At 28.3% G+C, this 27108-nt stretch overlaps 1 protein-coding gene across 3 annotated transcripts; it reads left to right on the top strand.

Annotated features, from left to right (window-relative positions):
* The first annotated feature begins 4446 nt into the window (after positions 1–4446).
* LOC129960156 (DNA damage-regulated autophagy modulator protein 1-like) lies at positions 4447–26690 on the top strand. Of its 3 annotated transcripts, none has more exons than XM_056073345.1 (7): positions 4447–4691; positions 13777–13955; positions 18090–18157; positions 18240–18391; positions 22327–22495; positions 25280–25356; positions 26466–26690. In XM_056073345.1, the coding sequence occupies exons 2-7, from the start codon at positions 13822–13824 to the stop codon at positions 26637–26639; spliced, it is 774 nt and encodes a 257-aa protein (XP_055929320.1). In that variant the 5' UTR covers positions 4447–4691; positions 13777–13821; the 3' UTR covers positions 26640–26690. The 3 variants fall into 3 exon arrangements, with proteins under 3 accessions (XP_055929320.1, XP_055929318.1, XP_055929319.1); XM_056073343.1 differs by having other exon boundaries at positions 4448–4621; XM_056073344.1 differs by lacking the exon at positions 4447–4691 and adding an exon at positions 11896–12299.
* Positions 26691–27108: the final 418 nt, after the last annotated feature.

Here is a 27108-nt window from a genome sequence, read left to right on the forward strand (position 1 = left end):
TCTGTAACAAAACGTTATCGAGGAAATGATTGTCAATCTCTATCACGAGATAGCTCAACTGATAAGAGGAAATAAAGTTAATTTACTTTGTGTGGGAAAAGTGAGAAAAAAATGGTATCCATGGGTACCTCCATCTTTGGTCATCTAGAAATTCAAACTGAATTCTTGATACAAGTAATTTATTTAAATGAATGAAAACGAAAATCACTAATGAAAATCATTATTCTGATTTTTAATTATTGTTTTTGGTTTCGTATTGTGTTTGACTCTGAAACAGAAATGCCATTTCCATGAACGAAAAACAGTGGGAGTTTCACTAAGTATATTCGTCCATTTTTGTATTGAGTTGAAGAATAATTCAAGAGCGTTTTTCAAAGTCATTTTTAATTGAGAAATATTCTAAGGCATTACTTTTTCTCCACACGCAACACGAGTATCTTCAGTTGTCTCAAACTATAATGTCATTTTTTTTTTTTTATTTTGTACATTTTATTTTAATAATTTCAAAATGTTTAAAAATCAATAAAATTGAAAAGAAATCAAACTTCTCCAACTGTGAAAAACATCTGATTCTCTTTCAAATGATATAAAATATTTCGCCATAATGTTTCATTTATATGATCAATTTTTAAAGATGAAAAACACTTATAATGAATTATCATTCAAAAAATAATCACGTTATTTTTTATAATCATATAAAATGCACAAGAAAATTTTTATTTCTAAAAATGCAAATAAACTTTACATAAATCATGCAAGAATGAATTTGATTGTCCGCAATTGTGATTAATTATTGATATTTGATTCATTTTTGTTTCTTTCTTTTCGTTCTGAAATGAGGAATCCTAAGTTCGTGGAACATGTTAAAGAGGAACAGGAACTGAAAAAAATATTAATCTTTGTAATGTAGATTAATTTAAATTAAAGAAGGTCTAGTTTTTGGAAATAAATTTAATTCATTCCTTAAATAAACCACTTATTTTCTTTTATACAATTTTGAAATGAAATGCTTTTTATCTTAGTGATTTTAAGCTTTTTCATTTTTTTTTTATTTTGTTCTAAATAAATTAATTATTATTCAGGTTTGAAGATGAAAATTGTTTCGGGACGAACCGTGTAATTCTACGTGTTATTCAGGTGCCGAGTGCAAGTCTTGAGCTAGCTTTGTTTTCTCCAAAAATCCCCGACTCACAAACTCGAACACGTGGGTGAGATGATGACTAGCAATGAAATTTTAAACGCTAGTCACCAACGGCGAATTTTGTATCGCTAGTCATTAACACGAAGATGTTGATGGCTAGTGATGATATTTTTATGCCTATCAGACATATGTGCATGGCGGATTTTGTGGGATGCTTCATATCCCAACCCATAAGCCGCCATATCCGAAGCCGAGAGTTTATCACTGCAGTCCACAAATATTTGATGAGAAAAGCAGTATATAAGAAAGTAAAAGCATAAAAGTATTAAAAACTGTAATTATTTCAGAACAAAGCATTTTTTAAAAATTTCAGTTTTGAATTCTATGCATACACTATGCAATTATTTTCCTAATAGAAATGCAGAATATACGATTTTCGTGCATAAATGAATGAAATCATTTTGATAACTCAAAAAGTATAAAAAAGTTATTTTATTTCTTTGTTTTATCGAGATCAGAAAAAGTAGAAATCAAAATTCTTATTCTTCGACTGGAATAAAATAAATGTAAACCCAGGGATATAAATATAAACTGAGTGAAATTAATATAAATTGATGAGATATAAATGTGTGATACTATAACCGACGCCATTTGATTAGGAATGATAACAAAATAATTAAATATTTATAATAATAACGGCAAAAATGAGAGAGCGATTAAAAATATAAGTAAGATTTAAAATCATAAATGCATTACATAATGTTAAAAAAGATATGGTTAAGTTGTAAGAATAGATATTGCCATTCAAACAAAAATAATTTTCGTAAAAAAATTGATAATGATTTTTACTCCCCTATTTCAATTTATTAGCCTTTTAAAACGTTGCATGAATGTTAAATTAGAAATTGCATTTTTGAAAAGCGAAACATTTATTTCGCCGTTCAATGAGTCTGTTACTGCCCTTTCTTTCTTCAAAATTTAAAAAAATTATTTAGTTAACTACACACGCACAGAAACGCGCGCGAATGCACGCACAGACTATGTCGCTCGAATCCATATATGTGATGCTTAAAAAATTACTAAATTTAAACTTTTATGCAGCGCTCTGATTCTAAAAGTTGTAGGTAAAATATTCTTTCAAGTTATACAAAAAAAAATCCATTTTTTTGTAATCATAGTTAAACGAATTATAAGACATCGAATTTCATTATTTTAGACCAATCTACGACCTCCTCATGAAAATAAAAACTTTTGATAATATATCTTTCCTTGATAATATATAGCAATAATTTTCAGCCTTTCTCATCACATCAACCAAAACATATATTTATCCTTTCAGCAAATTCATTTTTTTATAAAACTTATTTCATATATTTGAACAAAAGTCAAACAGTATTAATTCGCGTGTGGCTTTTCGGACGAGAAAGTTGAGAGAATCATAATTAAGTCTATTTTATGAAGTAAAAATATTTTAGATACACACCGAAATCTAATTTACGCATTTTGGATAGTTTCTGGCATTTTTTCCCTTCCTCTTCACTTTTTTTTCTTCTTTCTTTACTGCATTTTAAGTGACAGGTATTGTGAATAAATTTTAACCATAACAACTGCATAAGATTTGTATTAATATCATCAGTCAAAGAGCAAAATATGATATATGATTAAAAGTAACAGAGAGTATTTACACAATTTAAAACGACTTCGATAAGGAATTAAAAAAAAATATATTTTCCTATAAAAATTTCTGGCAACAACTTGTTATTTGAAATACGAAATACCGTCTGCAGCTTTTATATTTATTGTAAATGTTGCATGTAAAAAAGTTGTGGATTGAAGGATATGTTTCTGTGTTTTCCGAAGAGAAATCATCTTATTCCGTAATTCAAAAACGCTGTGAAATGCATTGTATTAAAATTTTTAAATGCAAAATAAGCAATATTATTAATTGTAAAGGGAAAACAAGCAATCATTACTTTTACATGGAAAGAAATTCCAAACAAGTACCAGAGAAAGGTATGTACTGTTTCAAATGTTTCTAAAATGAAATCGCTGGAAAGAAGAGAAAATCCATCGACGCAGAAATCTATTGTTAAATCTTTAAATACATCAACAGCAACAATAAGTAGAATAGTAAGCCAAAATTTATAACTTTAAAAAACTTAAATTTATGATTTTCATTCATCAGTATTTGAAGATGCATGTGGCTCAATTTTGAAGAGTTTGTATAATCCTTTATAAATATTATTTACTCCTTGAAAAATGGAAACACATTATGACCCTTGAAAAAGCTTGGGTATATCATAATGTTTGTCACAAAAATAGCTCTGTTTACTTCTGGAAGCGAAGAGAAAAAAGGCATGAACCTGGTTCCGTCAGTGCAGAAAAATTTATATTGAGGGGAGGATAAAGATTGTTGCTGAATACCCTTACAAAGGGAAATTAAAAATCAGACAGGGAAATAAAAATCTTAAAATCAACTCAACGTATTATCAAGAGATAGTTTTATATCCGATATTTACAGAAAAAATTTCATTTCTTTATCCGAGTGACTTTCGAAGAGTGAAACGTTTTCAAGACAAAGCTACAAGCCCTATTTTGAAGAGTACCCCTGTATTTTTTGAAAAGATAAAGACTGAAACTAATGCATATATAATATTTCAACATATTCTTACAAATTCCCTCGATGTTCCACCAAAGGATTATTGTACCTTTGGTACGTTGAAAACAACTCTTTCTAAGCGCATTCCACCATGTTTGATGGACTCTGGAAAGTAATAGAAGAGTGGAAATAAATATTACTAAAGATTTTACAAAAAGTCACTCTGTCATGGAAATCATGATGCAGATTTATAGCCCAGAAAAAAGACTCTCAGGCAGAACATTTTAAAAAGTAGTCTTTATATTTTATACATTATTTAAACGACCCCGAAATTGTGCTAAAATTTGTAAACACCTTCTGCATATCTAATATAGGATATACGATACTGTGCAATTTCAATGACGGATTCAATTTTCATTTATGAAATGAGTCCTTAATACACTCATATTATAAGACTTGTATCTGTTTCTCATGTGCATATATATTTAATCTCGAGAAGTCTAGACTTTTCATGCTTAAAAAAACAAAGTTATCATTGAAGTTTTTGATATGAATAATTAAGAGCTAAAATTTATTTTCTATTCCATTTTTGCTTAACTAACCGTAAACAAATCAAGCATATCAGGAAAGAGATTCCAAAACCTGTTTCTCTCTTCATTGAATCTAAAGGCGTGTTTGATAACATTTCTTAATATAAAAGGTAAGTATTTAATTGCCAGAGATAGAGACACTTGGATACGATTCACTTCTCAACCTTCCTCTACGTTGTTTTTGCGCATGGAACACGAGCTTTTATGTTCTTAAAATTGGAATTTTGAAAAAAGAATGACTATGCTGGACTCCTTCTTTCTTAGAATTCGGAAAAAATCTCGTATATGAAAGTAAAACTTGCCATTTTTTACATTTATTTTCAGAAGTAGATATCTTAGTGATTGTAAAACAAATATTTAGGTAAACTTCATTCTTTAACAGTATTACTTAATGCAATAGAACTTGTCTAATTTGAATTTATCTGTTAATCTTAATTCTCTATATATTCTACATTTATTCTGGTTGATTTGAGTAACAATCTAAAACTGTTTTTATTTCTGAAGAATGGTATATAGTATTTTTTTATTAGTTAAACGTTTCTGATTTGCGTATTCTTAGCTTGTAAGTGAATAATTTTTGAAAAACTTTAATTCACTAAAAGATTTTACTGCTTACTAGACAGTGCATTCAGTTATAAAAAAGAAATATATAAGAAAGTGCTCACTTTAAAAAATAAATTCGAATGCATTAGATATGAGCAATGATTATTTTGGAGGTAGAGAACATAATGGTTGAAAGTGAAAGTCCTATGTGCTATTTGTATATCAGTATTTCTTATTTACTGAAATCATTACAAAATTTTAAATTATAATTAAAACCACTTTTTATTAAAATTATATAGCATTGATTTAATAAGTATTCATTATTAAAACTATTAAGTGTGAGAAAGTGTTTAACTATCATTTATAGCTAAAATATTGATTTCCCTTGTTGCACTGATTTTTAAACAGTTATCAACTAACTGTAAAAATTAATTTTAAATATTTAATATTCAATAAATTTTGGACAAATTGAGTGTTTATAATGTTCTCTCTTTTTAAATAAGCCAATTTTCTTTATATTTGAATTCTTTCAGTGTAATCATAATTTGTTAAAAACTTTCAAGCAATACTGAGAGTATGTCCAAAAATGGCTCCTTTAAATTAGAGTGGCTTTTGTTGCATGCGTAAACACAGCCCTGCATAACGCAAAAGCATGTAACCTGATAGAATGATTGTAACCTGAATAATCAGTTATCTGATGCCCAGAATTAATAATTAGTGAGTGTTAGATTAACAACAAAAAACGTAATGCAATACAATACTTCGATGAAAATAGATGTAGTTCATGGAAAAAGATTTAGCATTGTTTCAATTTCTTTTTGTTATAGAAGCAAACAATTAGTATTCTGTTGTGATGCTTTTTTTTATTTTTTAGAAACAAAGCTTTCTAAGTTGGAATGCATACCATAGTTATAGATTTCTTGAAGCTTTAAAATTGAATATTATTTTCTTAAGTTTAAGATATGTGTTTAAAGAATTTCTTATATTAAATATAAGAAAGGTAAGTAATGGTGAAATTGCATTTATGCCATTGACTTTTTAATAATATTGAAAAAATGCACTTTCAAAGAATTTTAGAACATATTGATTTTTGAATCAATATCAATTTATTATATTGTACACATGTGCTGAACTCATCTCTCATAAATGAAGACATGATATTGCTATTAATGTCTTTATCTTTCTCATATTACAATCTATTTTTCGGATGATGCACTATTTTTCTTTCTCTTATACAAAGTATGCAACTAGAAAGTTCTGTAGTCGTCAAAAATTAAGCTTTGCGATTTGAATTAAATTCTATGATTTAAACCTCCCTCCTTCGGCAAAAAACCTTTATGGAATTATGCCAGTCTGTGATTCAAATAACACAAAAGAGCAAAAAGTATACGACAGTGGGTTTATGCCTATCTGCAGATTTATATACAAAATAAATTTCAATCCCCACGAGTTAAACAGATGAATTTACTATAAAAAATTCCCCCCATCTAGATATAAGCTATACATGGCTAAGTTAAGCTATAATCTGCCACAATTCAGACCCTTCCTTGATCTGCTTATTCATGAGCTTGGTAGCTCAAAGCAAGACAAGCTAGATAAGTGAAATTTCATATCTTGTTTCGACATCTAAATTGTACGTAAGTGAATTATCGGTTCTTTTTTCTTCAATTTGTTATGAAACCATAAAGTAAAACCGTATTTTGTAAATATACGAGAAAGCAGAATAAAAAATTCCTTCACCTAGTTTTGGTAATTTAATATACATGATCTCTACAATATCGCTTTACAATTTATCTGTGAGAATGTAAAAGAAAAAGAATGAACTTAACTAGTGGTAATCGCAGTATATATTGCTCAGCAATCAAAAGAACGAAGGAAGCAAAACAATGAAAATGCAACAAAATGAGCGTTGAAAAAAATGTGTGAAATAAATTTGTAACAAAACAAGTATTTTGAAATTGGCATAATAAGAGTATTTATGGAAAAATAGAACAAAGTTCTCGTACTTTCCTAGAATATGGAAAGATTTATTCTCTTTTGATATATATGATAAAAATATTAGTTCTGTTTTTTTTATTTAGTTTGCAGCAGAAAGTTTTATTTTCTAGCTGAAGAATAAATAGCTTTATCCTTTTGTACCAAAATATCACTAGGCATTCAATATGGGTGTCGCCGTGATTTGAAGTGTATTTACTCGACATATTAGTAGTATTCATATTAGTATTTACAATTAAATTAAATGTAATGAAACCTCTGAGAGTGATATCTCCGAAATCTTCTCGCATACTCTCCAATAAATTTTTTATTCTCCTTTACCCACATAAAATTGGGTAAGACAATGAATCCTTGTGTGGTATTAGTGAACGATACTTATGAAATACAGATCTTTGACTTGGATCTATCTTTTTTACTGAATCTGTCGTATGAATATGTATTTTGGATACTTTTTTTTCTAATTGATTGGCGCCAACATTTGACATTGAGCTACAGTTGTAATCACAAAATGACAAACCCAATTCTATTGATTTACGTTATTGAATTCTAGCATTTACGTGCATGCAGAAGCACAGTCCGATCAACAGTCGATCATTTCATAGATTTGGTTTAAAATTTGAGAAGAATCTACATTTTAAAGGCTAAACGTGTGCACCAAATTTTATTTATCCGTCTTTTTGCCTTTTGTAGTTTTCGAATTCACTTATAATCGGTAGAGAAACTTCCTAGGTATGGAATTCATTCAAAAATTGATAGAAATTCCCACATTTGGTTTGAGATCAAATAACGAATTTCATCCTTATAGCTTTTTTGAGTTGTCGTGTTCACAGGTAGACAGAGTGACAGATAGAAAGACAGACGTATATAATGTTAAAAATGTGTTTTTTGGAATCTGAAGTATGAAGATTCGTCAAGATCTTCGGTTCATTTCTTTGAGGATTGCAATACTTCCTTTATACTTCATGTACGAGAAAGCAAAAAGTGTTCCTTAGCTTTCTTAGAAATCCGTTACTCAACTTCGTTATTACTTCGTTCGTGCAGTATATTATTCGTTTAGTCAAATAATATACTGAAAATATCGATGCACAGATTTTTAAATTCAGGAAAAATAATAATTTAAATGAAATAAAAAGAAAAGTTATTAAAAAAATGAATCTAATTTTATAAAATATGCCTTAAATTATACAGTTGTGTAATATGAAGACTATCTTCTCTAAACAAAATATAAAATGCTTCTTTCAGATTTTCTTGAGTTTATCCGATAAAATAATGTCCTTCTAATTCTACTCGTCTATTGTAAGTTGAAATTTGAAATTCAGTTTTTTAAATTAAATTATATATGCATTTTTATGTAAAGTTATTTAAATTGAATTTGGAACATAGGAGATACATTTTTTGATTAAATAATGTAATGAAATTCAATAATTCGTGATGTCAAGGTATTGCTTAAATGAGTAATTTTGAGCTTTCGAACATTAGGGAACGATTTTTTACGATTAGCCTTATTTTCTATAGCTTTCCAAAGCTTTCTTTGTGTTGGAAAGCTATCGATAATATATGCTTTCTATTGAATATATTGCTTTCTATTTCCTTTATTTAAACGGGCTTGTTCATGATCATAAATATATTTTATTATTTTCATAAGTGTCATAAATCCGTTAGATTAAAGTTCGTTATTTATCACTGAATTAAAAAATTTCAATTACATTTCATTTCCATGTGATTGGCACCGTCTAATTAAAAATTTCAGAAAAAAATTCATTTTAAAATTTAGTAATAATTATAATAACATATCATAAAATATATTAAAATAATATATTATATTAAATATATATATTAAAATATATATTAAAATAAAATAAGCAATGAAAATAAAAAAAAATTAAACAATCTTCATTGGTGTGCCAAGAAGTATAAAATGATTCGTTTATCACAAATACGAATAAAAATCATAAAATTCGAGAGTTAACTATTGCCTGAGATTAAGTTCAACATTTCTGCACTTGGCTTGGGATCTAGAAATTCGCAATTTCGAGGTTTCTATTCCAAAAATCCTGTTGAACTAGTCAAGCGACCTTTAGTTGGTATAATTATCTTCTCACCATGATATGAAATTTCCAACTCGGTTCTAAAAATATCATCGGGTAAAATTGGCATCGTCATTAATCTAACATATCTAAAAGCTCACAAGATTTTATTTTTCATACTTTTAAATGGGGAGTATTTTTTTTTTGAACCATGCATTTATTGATGCCTGAATATTTTACTGTCGCATTACTTACAAAACTCTACTACACTTCTCTTCAGTTGCAATCTTTTTATGAAAATTATTTATCATTAGTAATTTTTGAATCTGAGAAATCAAAATTAGGTTTTTCAGATTTTTCAAATCAATTGATTTGATAAATCTGAATCCATTCCAGATAATTTCGTAAAATATTTCGACATTTAGTGCCTTTCTAATAGAACTTGTTGTATGTTTAGTAAAATTTTCATATAAAACAAATTTCAATGCAGATGAATAAATATAATAATATTAATAAATAAATTTTAAACAAAAACTGAGAAATCAATGCATTTTTCAAAGAAATTATGAATACTCGTATGTTTCTGTATTGGTTCTTTGCGCACTTTGAACTTCTTATTCTTTCATCTGAACAGCTTACTAGCTATAAAAACATTATTTTGAACAATTATCTGCAATGCTTTACTTTATCTAAATATCTCTGAATACAAATGCGAGATCTTGAAGGCACAAACAAACCAAGATAAATGCACAAAAGAATCCTAAGAAGAATAAACAGATAAAAAAATTTAGCTCTTAACAACTAAGATAAAAAATATATGTAACTTATTTTATGTGAAAAGGTTGAATTGCTGTACTGAATTTCTTTGTTTTTGGAAGCGCTTTATATTTTGTACATTATTTTCTCACCCATATTTATGTATACAATCAATGCGGAAACGGTACACCAATTTTATAACTCTAAAATCTATTAATGATTGAATTTCTAAATTTAAAAATGCATCAATGGGGAGCACGTATAAAACACGGATGAATCAGCTAAATGGCTGAAACATTCAAATTTCTTGCTTCACATAAATCATTTTCCATCTTCAGCATGATTTATCAAAAACATTTATCCCTATACTCTCTTTATACAAATAGTATATTTTTAAATTCTCTTTACTACTTGCATGCTGCTTTAACTTGTAAAATTTATGCATTTTTCAAATAACTAAAATATAATCTGTATACTAGAATTATATACAAGTGAAAGTTTTATATAAAAATGTAATCATATGGATAATCGAATAATACAAGAAAGTCACTATTTTCCCTGCCATCTAAATCCTTTCTAGATAATTTCATTAAAAGCCAAGTTCTTAACGAGAGTTTCATAAAATTTTTTGCTTATAATTTTACAACGGAAGAAAATTTTGAAATGACTGCAATGCTATATTAAAGATATATAAATTTGAAAAAGGATGGGGCAAACATAAACAGCTAGAATTTTAAAATAAGTCTGGTATAAGGCATTTTATAAAAATTTGTCTGATTTCATCTTTTTATACAAAGCGAATAAATTTTGATAAATTGTATATATACGAAAGAAAGTTCACTACAGTAACATGATGATGAACAGCCTATAGATAAAAACCACAACAGACATTTTCAACACCTTACTTTAAAAGATTAGGTTAACTTTTATACACCACGGTGAAAACTACAGAAAATATTTCAATATCTGTAAACACAAATTAATCAGTTGAAACTCAAGTTATATTGTACGTAAATGCTATTGAAAATCAAGCTGATTAAATTTAATCATTCTCTTTCATTTCTTTGAATGGAATTCCAGTTTAGAAGGAAACATTACACTGTAATAATTTAATTACTTTGTATGAATTTTCTGTTAGTTAAAATACTCATTGATAAGATTATTTTTGTTAGTTAAAATTCTCCATGTTAAGATTATTTCTGTTAGTTAAATATTCATTCTATTACCTCTGAGTTAAAATACTCTTTATTAAGATCTTAGTTATGTTCATAAAATTTAAAAAGCTACACATTTTTTTTTACGCAAAACACTGCATTATTGATGTTAATGAACTATTTTTAAATACGCTTCGGCGTCAAGAAATGGATCTTCTTTTTTAATGGCAAAATTTTCAGTTTTAAACAGATCATTTCTTTATTAATTTTTTTTCACTTTTACGAACGCTTAGCCTCTGTTATTCTTGAGCCTTTTACATTCTCTGAATAAGTAGGAACTTTTTCTTATAGTAGCTAATGAAGTAATTTTCTTTCATTTCGTGATTATATAGTCTTGAAAATCATTTTGTGAGTTAAGTTTAACCCATAAATACCCTTCATTCAAAATATTCTTTTCAGTAAATATCTTTTAAATTTTGTTCAGAAGCACAAAAATTCATAATTATGAAATAAAGTTGCAATGCGATGATTTTTTTTTATTTGATTGTTAATTTTTCAATTTTTTTTAAGGAAAAAAATTGAAATCTTGGTAAAAAGTCATTTAAAAATATTTATGTAAGTAAATATTAAAAAATTAAAATATAATAACTTCATAAATGTCATTAATTATCGATGAAAAACTATAGGATTAAAATATTGTCAATGGAAAAAATTTTGTAAGGTATTTATAAGATATTTGTAAGGTTTTCATAAAAAAAAAATAATGATACGCAGCTAGTCTTTAAAAATACTTTAGAATCATAATGGATTTTTTAAAGTTTTTAAATATTTTATCTTCTGAAAAAAACCAGTTTTTTAATCTGCTTTAAGACTATTGGAAAAAAAATAGCTTTTTTTATGTATTATCTTCATTTGCACAATTTTATTTAATTGCCAAAGCAGTGCATAAGTATGCTGTTTTCTATATTAAAATCTGATTACAAAGAAAGCAATTTAGTTATTAACATTAAAACGTTAAGGCGAGGCATAAAATCCTTGAAATCTTTTTTTTTCCAGACACATTCCAGAATTTTATCTTTTTATCTATGTTATTTTTCACTTGTTAAACTCGTTTTCTTACAAATGATCCCAAGAAGATTCTACACATAATCAACATACGACCTACCGAATTATCATAGACAAGCATCACATTTTATCAGAACAAGACTGAATAAGAGATATAGAAAGAAAAAAAAAAGACGCTATCACGAAAAAGTCAATCATTTCTTTTAGTTTTGTGATAAAACTTTTTCATATTCAAGCGGATGAATGTTTTACGGTGATTCCCTTTTCCATTACCGGTAATAAATTTACAGGTGGTGCTACGGAATATTAGAGAACCAATCTCAAAGAAGTGATCTAAATAGTGCACGTGATATATATAGTATACGTGAGGTACTTTTCCTCAAATTGTATTGGAATATATTGGTGAAAGAACGAAGCATTTTAAATAAGGTAAGGCTCTTAATTTCAACTGGTTCCTTTAATATTGCTGAGATTTATCGCTTTTCATTAAATCCGACTTGCTTCAAGCTTTTTTGGCTGGATTGTGGCGCATTATTTTTTTTTATCAGTACACTTTAACAAATGTGTCTGTGTGTTAGTGGTGAATGATAAGACCCTAGTAGCCTGTCATCCGTGTCAATATTTTGGGGCGATGAACCGTTTGAATGTGGTTAATACACAGTAACTAGAACACCGAATATTTATTTTGTATGCTTTTCCGATCGATTGTAAAACCAAAATTATCTACAGAATTAGGACTGTAGTCGCCAAATAAAGTGCCAAATTTCATAGAATTAAGTCATTGCGTTTCTGAGTTACTGCGTTTACATGCTTGTAAAAGTTCAGACGGACGAACCAGCAATTTCTTGACGAATTTGGTTTGAAATTTGATTCGTATCTACATTTTAGATATTAAATCTGTGCACCAAATTTTATCCATATAGGTCACTTCGTTTTGTAGTTATCGTGTACATTTATATTTGGATAACCGGACAGACAGACTTCATCTCAATGGATTTATTCAAAATTTGCCAGAAATTACAAATTTGGAGTAAAAACCAAGTATTGAATCCTTCTAGTTCAAAGCGTCTGAAACGTTTTGAGAGAAAAAATTTCGATTTCTAATTCTTTGAATATTACCATACTTCTTCTTAACGTATTTCGTATGCGAGAGATTAAAAATTATTAAAATTAGGGGAAGATAGTATGAGAATAAAACTGACATCATTGAAAGGATTTGTTTGAATATTAGAGTAGCGTAAAAGTGGTTGTTATGTGATCATATGCTCCAAATATTTCAATTTTTTATTTAAAAAACCAATAAATAATTTAAATAAACTTTCTTAGTGAGCACCTACTATTATCACCACCTTCCAAATTCGGTTATGTTCGATTCAACGATCTACCCTGTGGATTGTTTCTTTCGTTTAAATCATGTATATTCTTCTGTCAACACCATCACGTTGAAATATGATACTACGATTTTAGCCTTTACTATGTAGTTGTATAATTTACGCCTTGAGATTGTATTTAAGATATACAGTCAAATGTATAGTTATTGTTTGTTTCGTTTTTTATTTTGACGCACCAACATTTTTTCTGGGATTCATTAATAATAATTATACATTAAAGATTTACTTATTTGTATCAAGAACAATTTATAATTTTTAGTGATGTTTTAAAATGTTAATAGCATGAGTGTTCAATAAACTATTTTCTTTGATTTATTAACAACGATTGCAACAATAATTTCTTTCAAGAAAATATTTTGACTTATGAAATGAATGATCTACAGCTTTTAGTATTTAAATTTAATTTCATTAATGGTTAACATAATAATTTCTTTTGTTTATTTATAATAAATGCACTCATTTCCTTCAAGAATCTCTTTTGATTTGTATCATGAATTGTTTACAATTTGTTTTAGATGAATAGTGATTCGTAATTTGAAGCAGTTCGAATCTGTGGAGCAATGTCACGCCATTCTTGTACTAAACTCACTCGAATATTCATAATTTTCGGTATTGTATACGGATTGGCTATATTTCTGCCCTTTATCATATCTCTCAGCAATGGCAGAGTTACTCCGTATGTGCCGTATATCAGGTAAGAATGCTCTTATTATTGTCCTGTTTCGTGAATTCTATGTGATATTTCCCTCTTAAATTCCTTTTTTAATCGTATTTTTAAAACATTTTGTGCAAGATTATAATGCTGTGGAGTCCTGCACATAACGACGTCTTTCTTCTTATAACACATGAGAAATATTTTCCAGTTTCCCAATTTCAAAATATTTTCCAATTGCAGTATTCTAGTTGAACTTTGTGCTTTCAAATCTGTATATCAAAAATGTATGTAAAAATAAATGAATTCCACGATTTTCGAAAGAGGCTAAAAATTATTAACCAGCAACTATACTACTATAATCCTCAAATTGTCTTACAATATGTTTCATATTTTTTTAAAAAAGCATATCAATAATTTCCTATCATTTTCGATTTGATCACTTTTGAAAGTTTTGAAAATTTCCGACCAATGTTACTCGTATATACGGCATTCAAGCTCGGATTTATGTGTAGGTTTCTGCAATTAGTTAATAAAACCACATATTGCACGATATATTTTAAAATTAGGATTATTGATTTTTAAAAAAAATTTCGAAATGAAATGAACGACTAAATTGCAAAACTTTTGGAAATAGTTTAACAGATTCAAACCAAGTTTCATTAAATTTCCTGTTTTGGACAGATATGATATACTTTGGATTCTAAAGTTTTCAAATATTTGTCAAAATAACAATTTTTTTTTCTTTTCAAGTAATCTCTCATAAATATTCATATTTTTAAATTGGAAGGTATTTTAATATAACTCTCAACATTATGTAATTTGAAAATGAATGCAGGATACCTTCTAAGAATACAAAGAGAAAAATGTAAGATGATAGCATTGAGATATTAATTCATCCTTTTTCTAATTGAGCAAGACAGCAAAGAGTTTTGATAAAATTTAAATGAGATAATATTTTTTTCTCTTGTTTAATTTTCGAATTGCAGTTGTGAGTACAGATAAGACAGCAATCTTCTTTGCAAAGAAAGGTATGATGATATCCTTAGGTTTTATTCCAAGTTGGCTAGATTTTGCAATGCTTTTAGTTTGATTATGCAGGTTACAACATGTCCCTTTCTACCGCACGTATGAAAGTAGCAAAAATATGGTAATAACAGTTTTCAATATTAAAACTTAAGTGCGAAAACTGAGGCTTATAATAATTTAAAATCATTTTCTAAACGTTTTTAAAGATGCCAAAGCAGATAATTTGCGGCTTAATTCCTTAATTTGCTAAAAATTCTGAATTTTCGACTTGTGATCCAAAATAGTATCGTTTAAAAATTTTCCGACTACTTGTACGGTTCACTAGAATTTCGATAAACGTGCGCTCAACATGTATATTTGCTTTCGACATGAAAGCTTTCCCCTTTTTTCCCTTCTTACCATGAATGTAAGTATGCTACCTAAAAATTCCTTCGTACTATGATTACTCTGAAATCGTCTTATTGGCTCTCATTATGCGATGATCCATCTTTTCTGTTCTGGTTGTGAACGTGGATAAAATTTTTGGAATAATCCACTGAGAATAGTTTTCTTTCTCCACGCATATTCAGAGTGGACCAAAAATATGAGATTCATTTTAAGACAGCCCTTGTGTTGCTTTAAGACAGGAGTTTAATATAATGACACTAAGCAATACATAATAGGACGTAGCAGAACTATCTTGCATTAAATGGTTCAATATGCAAAGCTGACAACCGTATAAATTTCAAATAAAATAAAGATTTGAAATCTTTTATCAATCAAATCAATGTTGGACAAACTCTTAGTAATGTGCAGATAGGTCTTAAATCCTGTTAAGATATTTGAGATATTGTCACGTAGTATGGAACTCAATGACACACACACACACACACACACACACACACACACACACACACACACACACACACACACACACACACAAAGTAGAGTTATACCAATTTATTAACTCAACTCGATGGCAGATCTTCTGCTTTTACACAAGCGGGGAAAGTTCCAGAATACTTTTCTGGAGACAGCAAGAAAAGTCCAGAACACTTATCTGGTAAACGAAAGAAAGGTCCAGAATCTTCTGGAACATGAAATAAAGGAAAACATAAAATCAAGGAATTAAATATTTACACAGACTGTGAATCGCATTGTCTCTAGCGGGATTCGAACTTACGATCTCTTGGTTATGAGACCAATGCAATGAGCATTCGGCGATGGAGAGTCGACTGCCTCTTTTCAATGCGGCAACATTTAGATACTGTAGAAAAAATTGTTTAAAGTTTCCTCGTAGACCTCCTTAAAATGTCCACCTTTCTAAAAATATTTCTAATATTTTTCTAGGATGAATTTCAGTAATAGAATTTCAAAAATATTTAGCCTCTCCCACTCGATTTGATTTCTCTATTCAGCTAAACAATCTAAAAGAATTCAGAAAAACGTATTTTTAAAAGGATACTTCTTTGAAGAGGCTTTGAAACTGACACATATTATCTGGAAAGATAATTCTTTCGATTACGATAATGGGAGCTTCTGACTGAAACCAGTCAACAAAATATTAAAGGTGATTGATAACATAGAATAATTGTCTTCATATCACTCTCAAAGTAGACAACTTCAACTCACTTCTCAAAGTAGATTAAAAGAGCTGAAATAAAGTAATAATTTCTTAAGTCTGCACAAAGAACTTAAAAAGCTGTAGTTATTTGGTATGCGGATAATTTAAATAAAATGCAAATGCTGATGTTTCAAGTGTGCTTTTTTGATTTAGGATAATGGATGTTAATAAACGATCAATCCCATATCTTTCGTTTTTTGCATTATGAAATCTATCATTCTTCTATAGGCATATGTAGTGTTTTTGGCATAACAAATAATAAAACTACAGTGATATTTTCAAATTTCAATGTTTTTTTAGTCCTTGATTTTTTTTAACATAAACCGAAAATATGGCATATAATTTAAAATTATTTTGAGTAATACGTTATCAAAATTTAAAATTAGAAATTCATGAGATCATTCACTATTCATAGCTAAAAATTATTTTTTGCATTTGACGATTATTATTGATATGATTATTATTGGATTTACAATTAATTTTTGCATGAGGGCATTTTTTAGTTGAATCTGTTCGTATTCTATGTACATCATTTATGTACAAGCTCCTTTATTCATTCGAGGTCTTCGCAGCTAAAAAAGGATTCAGTCATTTTCCATAATATTTATTACTTTTTGCAATCAATATTTTTTCTTATTTTTTAAAAAGAATTCAATTACGCTATATATGAATTTATTTGCACTGGTTTTTTGAAGTTTTATCATACAATTATTGTATTCAAAGTGATATATTTTGTTGTTGTAATAAAATTGATTACTTAGTTAATGAAGTTATTATTTTAATAAGTAATTATTTTGAATTATTATTTTATTAATTAGTCAAAGCTTCTTAATAATAATAATAATTATTATTATTATTAATAATAATAATTATATTATTATTAATATTATTATTTTATTAATTAAAATTATTTATTATTTACTTATTTTTATACATCAGAATGGCGAAATGTTAAAAGTGCCCCTTCTTCTATTTTTAAAATAAAAATTGTAGTTTCTTTCTGTTATGTTTATTTTTCGATTAAATCTATCTTATTTCGATTTTTGAATAAATTAATTTTTATTGTGTATCCATTAGCATCGAATTATTCAAGTTTCACTTCATTACAAAGATTTCTAATTTATGTATTGTAAGCAACGTCATTTGATATTCTGTAGTCTAGGGCAGTTTACTTTAAAATCCTTTTTTTCTTGCATGTTATGTCGATATTTTGATAACGGCAAGGCATTAAAAATAATTATAAGATATTTAAGAATTGGTACAGACTAGTTGCTAAAATAGCGAAACTAACCCTAATAACTAAAATAATGCAAAACGGCTGCCATTTTAGATAGAGATTTTTTTTTAAGAGCACAGTTTCACTTCAAAAATTTTCAGTTTTCGTTTTATTAGGTTGCAAATGAAATTTTGTGTACTGCCGCATTTGGCGAGTTATCGATTGAAAAAAATTATGCTGCATCATAATGCGTATGTTTAATATTGTGACTAATGTAGAATTAATCTTTATGAAAACAATAGATGAATTTTTAATTACTCCTTTTTAGTGAAGGCGGGGGTCAGTTTCCTGAAGCTGGGATATTTTGCACTCTCATGGTCATCACTGCTTTTACGAGTAAGAAAAAATACTTCTTTTTATTTTTTCAATAAAACTTTTAATTGCAGCTGAAATCTAAGAAAATATTTATTTTGAATAGGTCAAGTGATTATATTTCTGAGATATCTTGTGGTTGAAGGTCTCAGTTCCCAAGTTTCGAGAAGACCTGAAATGTACAATTTCCTAAATGCTGTTGCACTAGTTCTGGGATCCATGGCATCATTTTTTATGATTGTAATGGCTTCATATCCTGTAAGAACTCATATTTTTCTTTAATTTAAGTATTTATGCAAAATTAAATGATTGTCCTTATGTTGATTAACTATTTCGAAAAATATGTTATCATTGAATATATTTCTGACGATAATTTTTAAGATGAAATACGTCATGCATAACATTCAAACTGAACAAATGATAAGGATTTGATTATACAAAGTTTTGAATTTCTCACCATTTGTTGAAAATCATTACATTCAAACTATATTCAATTTGGATAAAAAATATAATTGTTAAAACTCTGCTTTTATAATGTCTCTTTAAAACTAATAATTTTTTGACTAAGGTAAAGTGTTAATTGCCATGTAAACATTTGACTATACATAATATGTGTAATCAAATAAATGTAGGCATATTTCCCATATGAAGGCATAATATGCGTAACTGACATAGTAAGGCATATCCTCCATTTATACCGCGAATAGACGCAATTTATTGTGGCTTCAAAAGTTCTTTGAAAATAACAAACTCCTTGCTTGGAGGAGATATCCAATGTTTAAATGATTTTTAATAGATCTAGAAAAGTCAATAACATATTTTCTTCGCCGTTTCTGCGTCTTTAGCTTCGTTTGGCAAAATATCCTCCATCAGATCTTCAATTACGTACATTTAAGTGTGATGCATTTCACGTAATGATCAAAAGTAGGAAATTTTTTTAAATAAATATTTGAAGTCATTTTCATCTAGTAGGAGTGGCCTAAGTATCTACTTTTGACTACCTACTGTAGGAAAAATTAGATTATTGATAAAACCTAATAAATCCACATCATTGCATTTTTTAGTTATGTTCAGATGTACACGGAATGCATGATAGATACAACTTCTGAAGACAGATTACATTTAAACTTTGATGGAAATTCTTGATGTCAGGGCCACGTAACAAATTTCATTCGTCTAACTTGTTGCGCTGTTAAGTTATTATGCCAATTTAATATCTTAAATATTTTTTTTTCGACTCGAAGAGATATGAAAAGAACAGATTCATCAAAATTCAAGGCTGAATTTCCTGATGATCACAATAATTTTTCTGTGAATTCGAAAGTTTAAAAAAAGAACGTAATTATTTTTATTTCAGCCTTAAGAAGAGAGTTCTGCGTATTGGGAACTGGGCAATGGACGCTATAAAAGTTTTATTAAACCTTCAAATGAACAAGAATCAAGGAAATCAAGGAAAAAATAACGCCCTAACGTTGACACTATTAAGAAATTTCATTGTTTAAAATATTAAAAAAAAAGGAAAAATATTTAATTAAAAATAGAGTTATATTTGAAAACATTATGGTTGAGATATACCAATGGCTACAGACACTTATGACATTTTTAAATCTATGCGTTTTCAAAATCTATATGACTCCAAAATGATTTTTAATTTGAGTTTTTTATTTTTAATTTAATATTATATCAATGCACTTGTAAACAATGCCCTAAGAAATCATTATTAATTTTTTTTATATTTCCCATTATTAAAAATTATAATTACATAGAAAAGAAAATTGACATTTAAGGTGAAAACTAAAGAATGTGACTACATATTACGGAAGTCGGAAAAAATCTAGTGATTACCAGAATTAATTTAGCAATACCTTGATATCAGCTATCAGTTGATAACAACGTTGATGTCAATACATCTGTCATTGAATGATTTTGTTAAGTCATGCCGTTTCGTTTCATGTTATGATTTTATCTTCTCTGAAGTCACATTTACAATATTGGAAACTTATTCATTGTTTTTAAGACATGCATTTTGAAAATAATGTTTATTTGCTAATTTCTGATGTAATTTATTTTGCTTTATTGATTAGGAATACTGTTATTAATCAATGGATATCGAAAAAGATTACTACATGCCATATTTTGGTAGTTGATTTCGCATTTGAGTTAAGAGCTTTGTTAATAATACACATTTTTGGAAACAACAAACAGTTTTAAATCACATCATGCATTACTTTCAACAATTTTGAGAAATCAGTTGATTAATATTGTACCATATAGGATGGGAAATGATTATTTCGAAACTGACAAAATCATAGTAAAATCCAAGAACTAGGCAATAATATGATTTCGAATTAAATAGTACAATTCACATATAACATGCCGAAATTATTTCAAAAAAACAAGAATTGTTTTGAAAGTTATTTTTATTGAAAGAACTGCAAAATAGAAAAAATGAACTAAGGGCTTTAAAATTATTTATTTACCATCACTGAAAAACAAAACTCGGATGCATTTAACTAGAAAATGTGATATAGAAAGAAAAACAACTTTTTACACTTTATTATTTTTATTTTGGATTAAGGATAATAAATTCAAATTATAGTTGTTATTTTAACACTGTGTTAATAATAAATCTAATTTTGGAGAAAAAAAATTCCAGCTGAAAATGTTTAAATAATTCAAATTCCTTTATATTTAAAAAATGTGAATTTTGAAGTATTGGCAAAATGGCATTTATAACTGAATTAACTTAATTTCTTTAGACATTGAAAAGAGAATCTCGGAGGGGTAGGGTTATCAGTTCTAACAAAGATATTTTTTCGACAAGCATAATTTAGTAAAATGATGGATGGAATTTTCTCTTCAGCGGTAATTGGAGGCGGTTTAGTTAAATTCGGCAAGTTTTAGCTATTTATTGCTTCGAGCCCGTACTGCAACTAGTACCAAATTTTACAAGTAAATTTGGATTACAATCTCATTACAAAATATTTTTCATATCCAGTTATGATGAAGATCGCAATGAAAGAGTTCCTGATTCAAATGAAAGGTATTCCAATTATTTTTACGGAGAAGACTGGAAAAGGGACTTTCGACTCAATGTCATCCTCGTCATTTATTTACGGTTCAAAGCTACAACCCCCCATCGAAAATAACTTTCGCGCAGTTTTAAAGCTAGATGTTAGTATAAATAAGCTAAACCAACACATTCCTTGGTATAAATGCTAGTTAATCTGCTTGAAAAGCCACACGGGATGTCAATATGTGTCATTCCGTTAAGTCATATTCTTTTAGTTATGAGATATATAGCCGATGAGATTGTATATTAGTGAGATTATTGTCTTGATAAGAATAGAAAGCGTATTTCAAGACAGCTTGCAGTAAAAGGAGCCTACTATTCCGAAATTTGGAGTTTACAAGCTTGAAGTACAACTTATTGTTTAAGGTTCCAAGTCCCTCAAAAAGTGTAATGTTTTTATCTTTTACAGCAGAGGGAAGAAACAGAAAGCTGTAGTTTTTAGTTGAAATTGGGTATAATCAAGCCGTCGTTCTTTGTGAATAAGTTAATAATTTACATGAATGTTTATTATAATTTCTAGAAAACTTGAGTTTATATTTGGAAATTTAATTTAATATACCGATTTTTATGTTATTCTTTGTGCGTATATGAGTTTTCTTTCTGTAAATGAATAGGAGAGTTTTTTAAATCACAGCTATGTTATTCTCTTTCATTATTAGATAAAATTTTCCTCTTTTAAGAACTCTTAAAGGTTCTTCGTTAAACACATGATCAGAAATTCATATGTTTAACAAAGAACACATAAGCTTAACACACTAATCAAAACCGTGCAAAAAAACATACATTGAGGACCTTAGAAAATCATTAAGGATAACTTCAAAAAGGGGAATTTATTGAAATCTAACCGAGCAAGTATTTATTTTAGCCAAGCGAATTTTATGTAAAACCGTAATTTCACGTTGCGCAATGAGTTTTGCACAAATTATATCCTGAAAAGTATAGGAAAACCAGATGCACTCACAACGCAGAAGTTAAAGTGAGCTTGAATTCGAGTGGTTAGAAAATATATTAAAAAAAAACGAGGAAAAACTGAATGTATTGCATATATATATCACATTCTGTATATATGTAACGACAGAAAGCACTATTCTGTTTGCAGCAGAACCTCTTTATTTTTCAGACAACAGCCTTAGCCCAAGTACATAACTCTGCTGCTGGCATGGTGAGCATTTGCTTTATGCTTTACATGATTTGCCATACATGGATTAGTACTTTGTTATCGGATATCCCATCCATTCCGAAATGGAGGCTTTTCATCGTCATTTCCAGTTCCATTGCACTTGTAATGAGTATCCTTAGACTATGATCACAATCAAATGATTTTATTTCAAATTGTGTTATTACTCTGAATTTTACTGGTGCACGCGTATGAGTTGTTTTCCTTTTGATATGATTTCTAATGGTTTTAAGTTAAGGCTTATTGAGTTGAATTTATTATATGTCTTGCTGTTTCTTATAGTATGATTTTGTTAATATTACATACTGCTTTTTTAAATATTTTTCTATTCATTTTAGAATCAGATGACAGTAAAAAATATTGAATGGTTGTGAAATTCTTTGGTAAATGTATCGTAAACTCCAGAAAAGTCATCCGAAGATTGGAAGTGGATAAAACAAAGCTGCGAACTGTTAAATTTAAATAAATTTACTTACACTAAAACACATATGATCAAGACAACGATTCCGAACAAATGTTAAAATAATAAAAAAATTTAAGATTCTCATTCTGAAAAGGAAATACAAAGGGTCCGCTCGTTGAGGAATCGCATTATTCTACACCCCAAACTCACCAACCTTTCGGACTTTAAGAATGATTCTTGTTGAAATCTTACTATTCGTTACCTAAAGGCATATCGTTTCAGAGAGCTTAGAAATTGTTAAATGGTTTCTGCTTTTTTCTTTTCCTTACTTTTCCAATCATTTAAGGTGTCTGCATGAATGAAAATAATTTTTAACGAACTGTATAAAATCATGCATTTAAGAGTTAAACCCATTTGAGTGATACAGAAAATATTCACGATAATGTGACTGCAAATGTGATGACTGATTATTTGACATCTTCACTTCGATTTAATTGCAAATGCCGACTATAAAAAACAATATAAAAACGTAAGGCGATTGCATAAAAACTGACGCCATGAGTCATCTTTCCGACATTAAATATTTATGCAACAGCTGGTCTCTGATCGCTTTCATATTTGATATTAGAATGCGTTGATGAAAGATGTATGAATAAATGAGTATTCATCCCAGAGTAGAGGTCATCATTAATTTTCATAATATTTTTCATATCAAGTACTTATTATCAAAATTCTCTTGATTGAACATGAAACAATTGTGATTGTGAAAACATTCAACAATAGCTGCTGTTTCAACATTACATGCATACACGTCAGCTTCCCATTGTTTACTTCATATCTGGTATTAAAATGTGCGGATAACTTTGTATAAATAAATGAATATTCAAAGGATGAACGTTTATTTATTCATATAATTTTAGAGAGGAATTAATACTTTTCTTCTAATAGAGGACAAAATTTATTTTCATAATGTTTGTCATATCTACAACTACTTTATTACAACATAAAATAATTCTGAATAAGAATGCCTTAAACTGGGGTGTACGATTTTATTTTGTCGAAATTGAGTGAAGATATATGAAAGAGGAACTTAAGAAAATGAAGCAAACAATCGAATTTCTATGAAACATTTTAATTAAAACTCATTAAGTAATGACTGTCATTGCATATTCAACATTTCTTTCTTAAGATTAGAAGTCCAAAACATGAAATCATTTCTTTGAGGAATAATTTGTTAAATTAAAAAAATTATTCTATGACTAATACGTTTCTCCTTTTAGTCGTAATAAATTATAATACGATTAAAAAAAGGAGAAAATGTATGCAATGCAGGTAGGTTCAGCAATCTATGCAGAAATATAATTAAAACAATAGCACGGAGTAGAAAGCGGCCAAATGTTCTTCCGCGGAAATGTGGCGTGGAAGTTTGGAGAGGTGGGGTGTGCCAACTGAGGTGCTTCCCTGGTCATTTGATCGAGATTCAAAATTAGAAATATTTCTAAAAATAATACATATATTTCTTCAAAACGGGGCATTAATATAGCTAAATTAAACTAAGGATGAAACGTTACAAAACCAAATGAATGAACTATTTACAAAAATAACATAAAATTATATCGATTAATAGATCATCTTTATCATATGACATTCAAACTGTGTAATAAAGTAAAATTAATCTTGAATACGTTTTTGCATATGTTAAATCCATAAACTTTAATCATTTTTTTGTGATTTTTCGCGCTTTATTTAACTTGTATTGTTTCACACTTAAAAAGTTGGAATACTGTAATCGATATTTTATTCCCTGGTCAATGTGCTGGTGCATTGAAAAAAAATACAATAGTATGCTTTCAATAAAACATGCGATTTTATTTTTCCGAATTTATAAAAGAATCGATTAATTTTTAATAGATTGAATAATAATTAAAAAAAAAACTAAAAGGTAGGAAATATTAAAATAACTTTAAAAAATGTAAACCTTTTTATTAGTGCAGTAATTTTTTTTAAATCAAAAGTCATGGGATAAAAAACACAAAGCTTGGGGTACTGAAATCAATACTGTAAGAAAATAAAATTGCAAAAATATCAAAAAAGGAGGATTCTTAAATACTCATCAAGACTTAGATTAAAATTTCAACATATTTAGAATTCTTTATTGACTTTTCAAAATTTTATTTTCATTTATTTTCTTTTTTGAAAGCGAAATATTTCTACTTTTTAATACACTAATGAAAGCATTCTTTAATTTTTTTTAAAGCATTTCATCAGCAAAAAATTGCGGCAAAATTGTATGTTACTATATCGCTTTATTTCTTTGCTACTTTGTTTTGGATGAAAGTAGTGTTGATAGTTTTTAGTCTGATTCATCATTTGGAGCACGGATCAATGAAAGCAACTTCCGTGGAGGTGTGATAGCATTTAAAAACATGTACTATTCTTTCCTTTTAAGAGACATTTGAACTATTTTCCGTATTTCTTTAACACTATTTTTAGTTGCTGCGTTTGGTATAGTTGGCTCAATTCACTGGAAAGATAATAAATATGTCGGAATTAAAGAACCAGAAGACCAGGTATGTGCTTATATTCTCTGCTTTGTTCTTCTATATTTTTATGCAATTACCTACTATATACTAATATCTATTATACTGTTCTTATATATATTATTTTAGTTACTGACACTCAGTAACTAAAATAATATATATAAGAACAATATAGTAGATATTTGTATATAGGGTACATAAATCCCTCCATAATGAAGGTTATAGTACGTTTATCATAGTATCCGTATTAAATTTCGTAGTGACTCGATCATTCAAATTACTCCGAGCTCTATGGCAGGGCGGGCATTGCACTTTATGGTTAAGGAGCCGGAGATCTTAGTCAATGGTTTAGAAGCTGACATCTTCAAATAATATAAATGAAAAAAAAATGCAAATTTTCCTTAAAAATATAATGAATGAATTGCCATTAAAAATTTCAATAGGCCATAGAACTGAACTAAATTTTCCCTTATACGAAATGCACTCCCTAAACTTGGGGCTGGGATAGTAAAGGTGCTTGTATAACAACCTTTGACTAAAAGCTCCGATGTAAATAGTGCACTTTTTCTTCCAGCCACCTGTAGAACTATTTTGAAGAACTGCATTTTTGCAAATTAATTTTTAAAATCAAGTCTCTAGATGTCAACATTTTATTTAATATTGCTCCTCTTTGGACATTTTCTATATTTTTTTACTTATATGAAATAATATCAGCACTCATTTCATGTTCTCCAAATTTGCAAATGGTCTGAGTTGAAAAGTGCATGACCCTCAGATGTAAAATTTTCAGATGATAATCTTTGTTATATAGAAGAAAACTTAATCGGAATAGAAGCACCTGCATACAACTTTTTATTGGTAAATGTAGTAGCTGCCAATAATGTTTCCTTTTTAAAATAACTTTTATAATACAATCACAAGGTTTTTAATAAATCGAGATTGAAGTAGATCTTTCATTAAATTTATAATGAAGACTACTAACAAAAGAATTTATAATTACTGCACGGTTTAAAAGAATCTTCGAAATAAAAGATAGCTAATTATTTTTGGGGACGTTATTTTCTTTTGTTTGTAGATAAATATTTTTTTACGAATTAAAATGTTTTTTCTCAGTCCGTTTCTTTTTCATGTGTTTTCAGGGTTTTGCTTTTTATGTCGTGAGCGCAAGTGCAGAGTGGATCTGGGTAACGCTCATATTCCTGTATTTCATTACTTTCATCCACGAATTCAAGAAATCGACTTTTCATTTTTATCTTGAAATATCATCGAAATCCCAGAGCAGAATTCCTCGAATTACCATCACTTCAGCATAAACTATACATTGGAAATTCATTTTCACAGATTAAATCGCTTAACATTTTTTGTATTATGCCTTTTATTTATTTACTTCAAAAGCTGGAGCATTATGATTATACTGACTTGTAAAAGGTGTCCCAAAATGAAAGCAAGATTTGAATTTGCAACCATTTATGCAGTAAAGTGTTGGCAACCCTATTATAAAAACATTTGACAGCTGATAATTTGACTGAAAAAATGAAGTGTTACACGATAGAACAACGTGCTTTCATTGTTGAAGAATATTTCAAAAATAAAAGTCTTGCGTCCACAATTTGAAAATTTGAGAATTTCCCCCTAGATCGTGTGATTTAACACCATTGGATTTCTTTTATGGGATTATTTGAAGTCAAAGGTCTATGCCAACAAGCCCACAAGCACACGTGCATCAAAGCAGGAAATTCAATGTTGCATCAGCGAAATTCAGCCACAATTATGCAGAATGAT

The sequence above is a fragment of the Argiope bruennichi genome, chromosome X2 (assembly GCF_947563725.1).
Source record: "Argiope bruennichi chromosome X2, qqArgBrue1.1, whole genome shotgun sequence".
In the NCBI taxonomy this organism is placed as follows: domain Eukaryota; kingdom Metazoa; phylum Arthropoda; class Arachnida; order Araneae; family Araneidae; genus Argiope; species Argiope bruennichi.

Excerpts from the sequence above, each read along its gene's own strand:
- LOC129960156 (XM_056073345.1), top strand. The coding sequence starts at position 13,822 with ATGTCACGCCATTCTTGTACTAAACTCACTCGAATATTCATAATTTTC. Across the intron at positions 13,956-18,089 it reads CCGTATGTGCCGTATATCAG|TGAAGGCGGGGGTCAGTTTC; the intron begins GTAAGAATGCTC and ends ACTCCTTTTTAG. Across the intron at positions 18,392-22,326 it reads TTGTAATGGCTTCATATCCT|ACAACAGCCTTAGCCCAAGT; the intron begins GTAAGAACTCAT and ends TTTATTTTTCAG.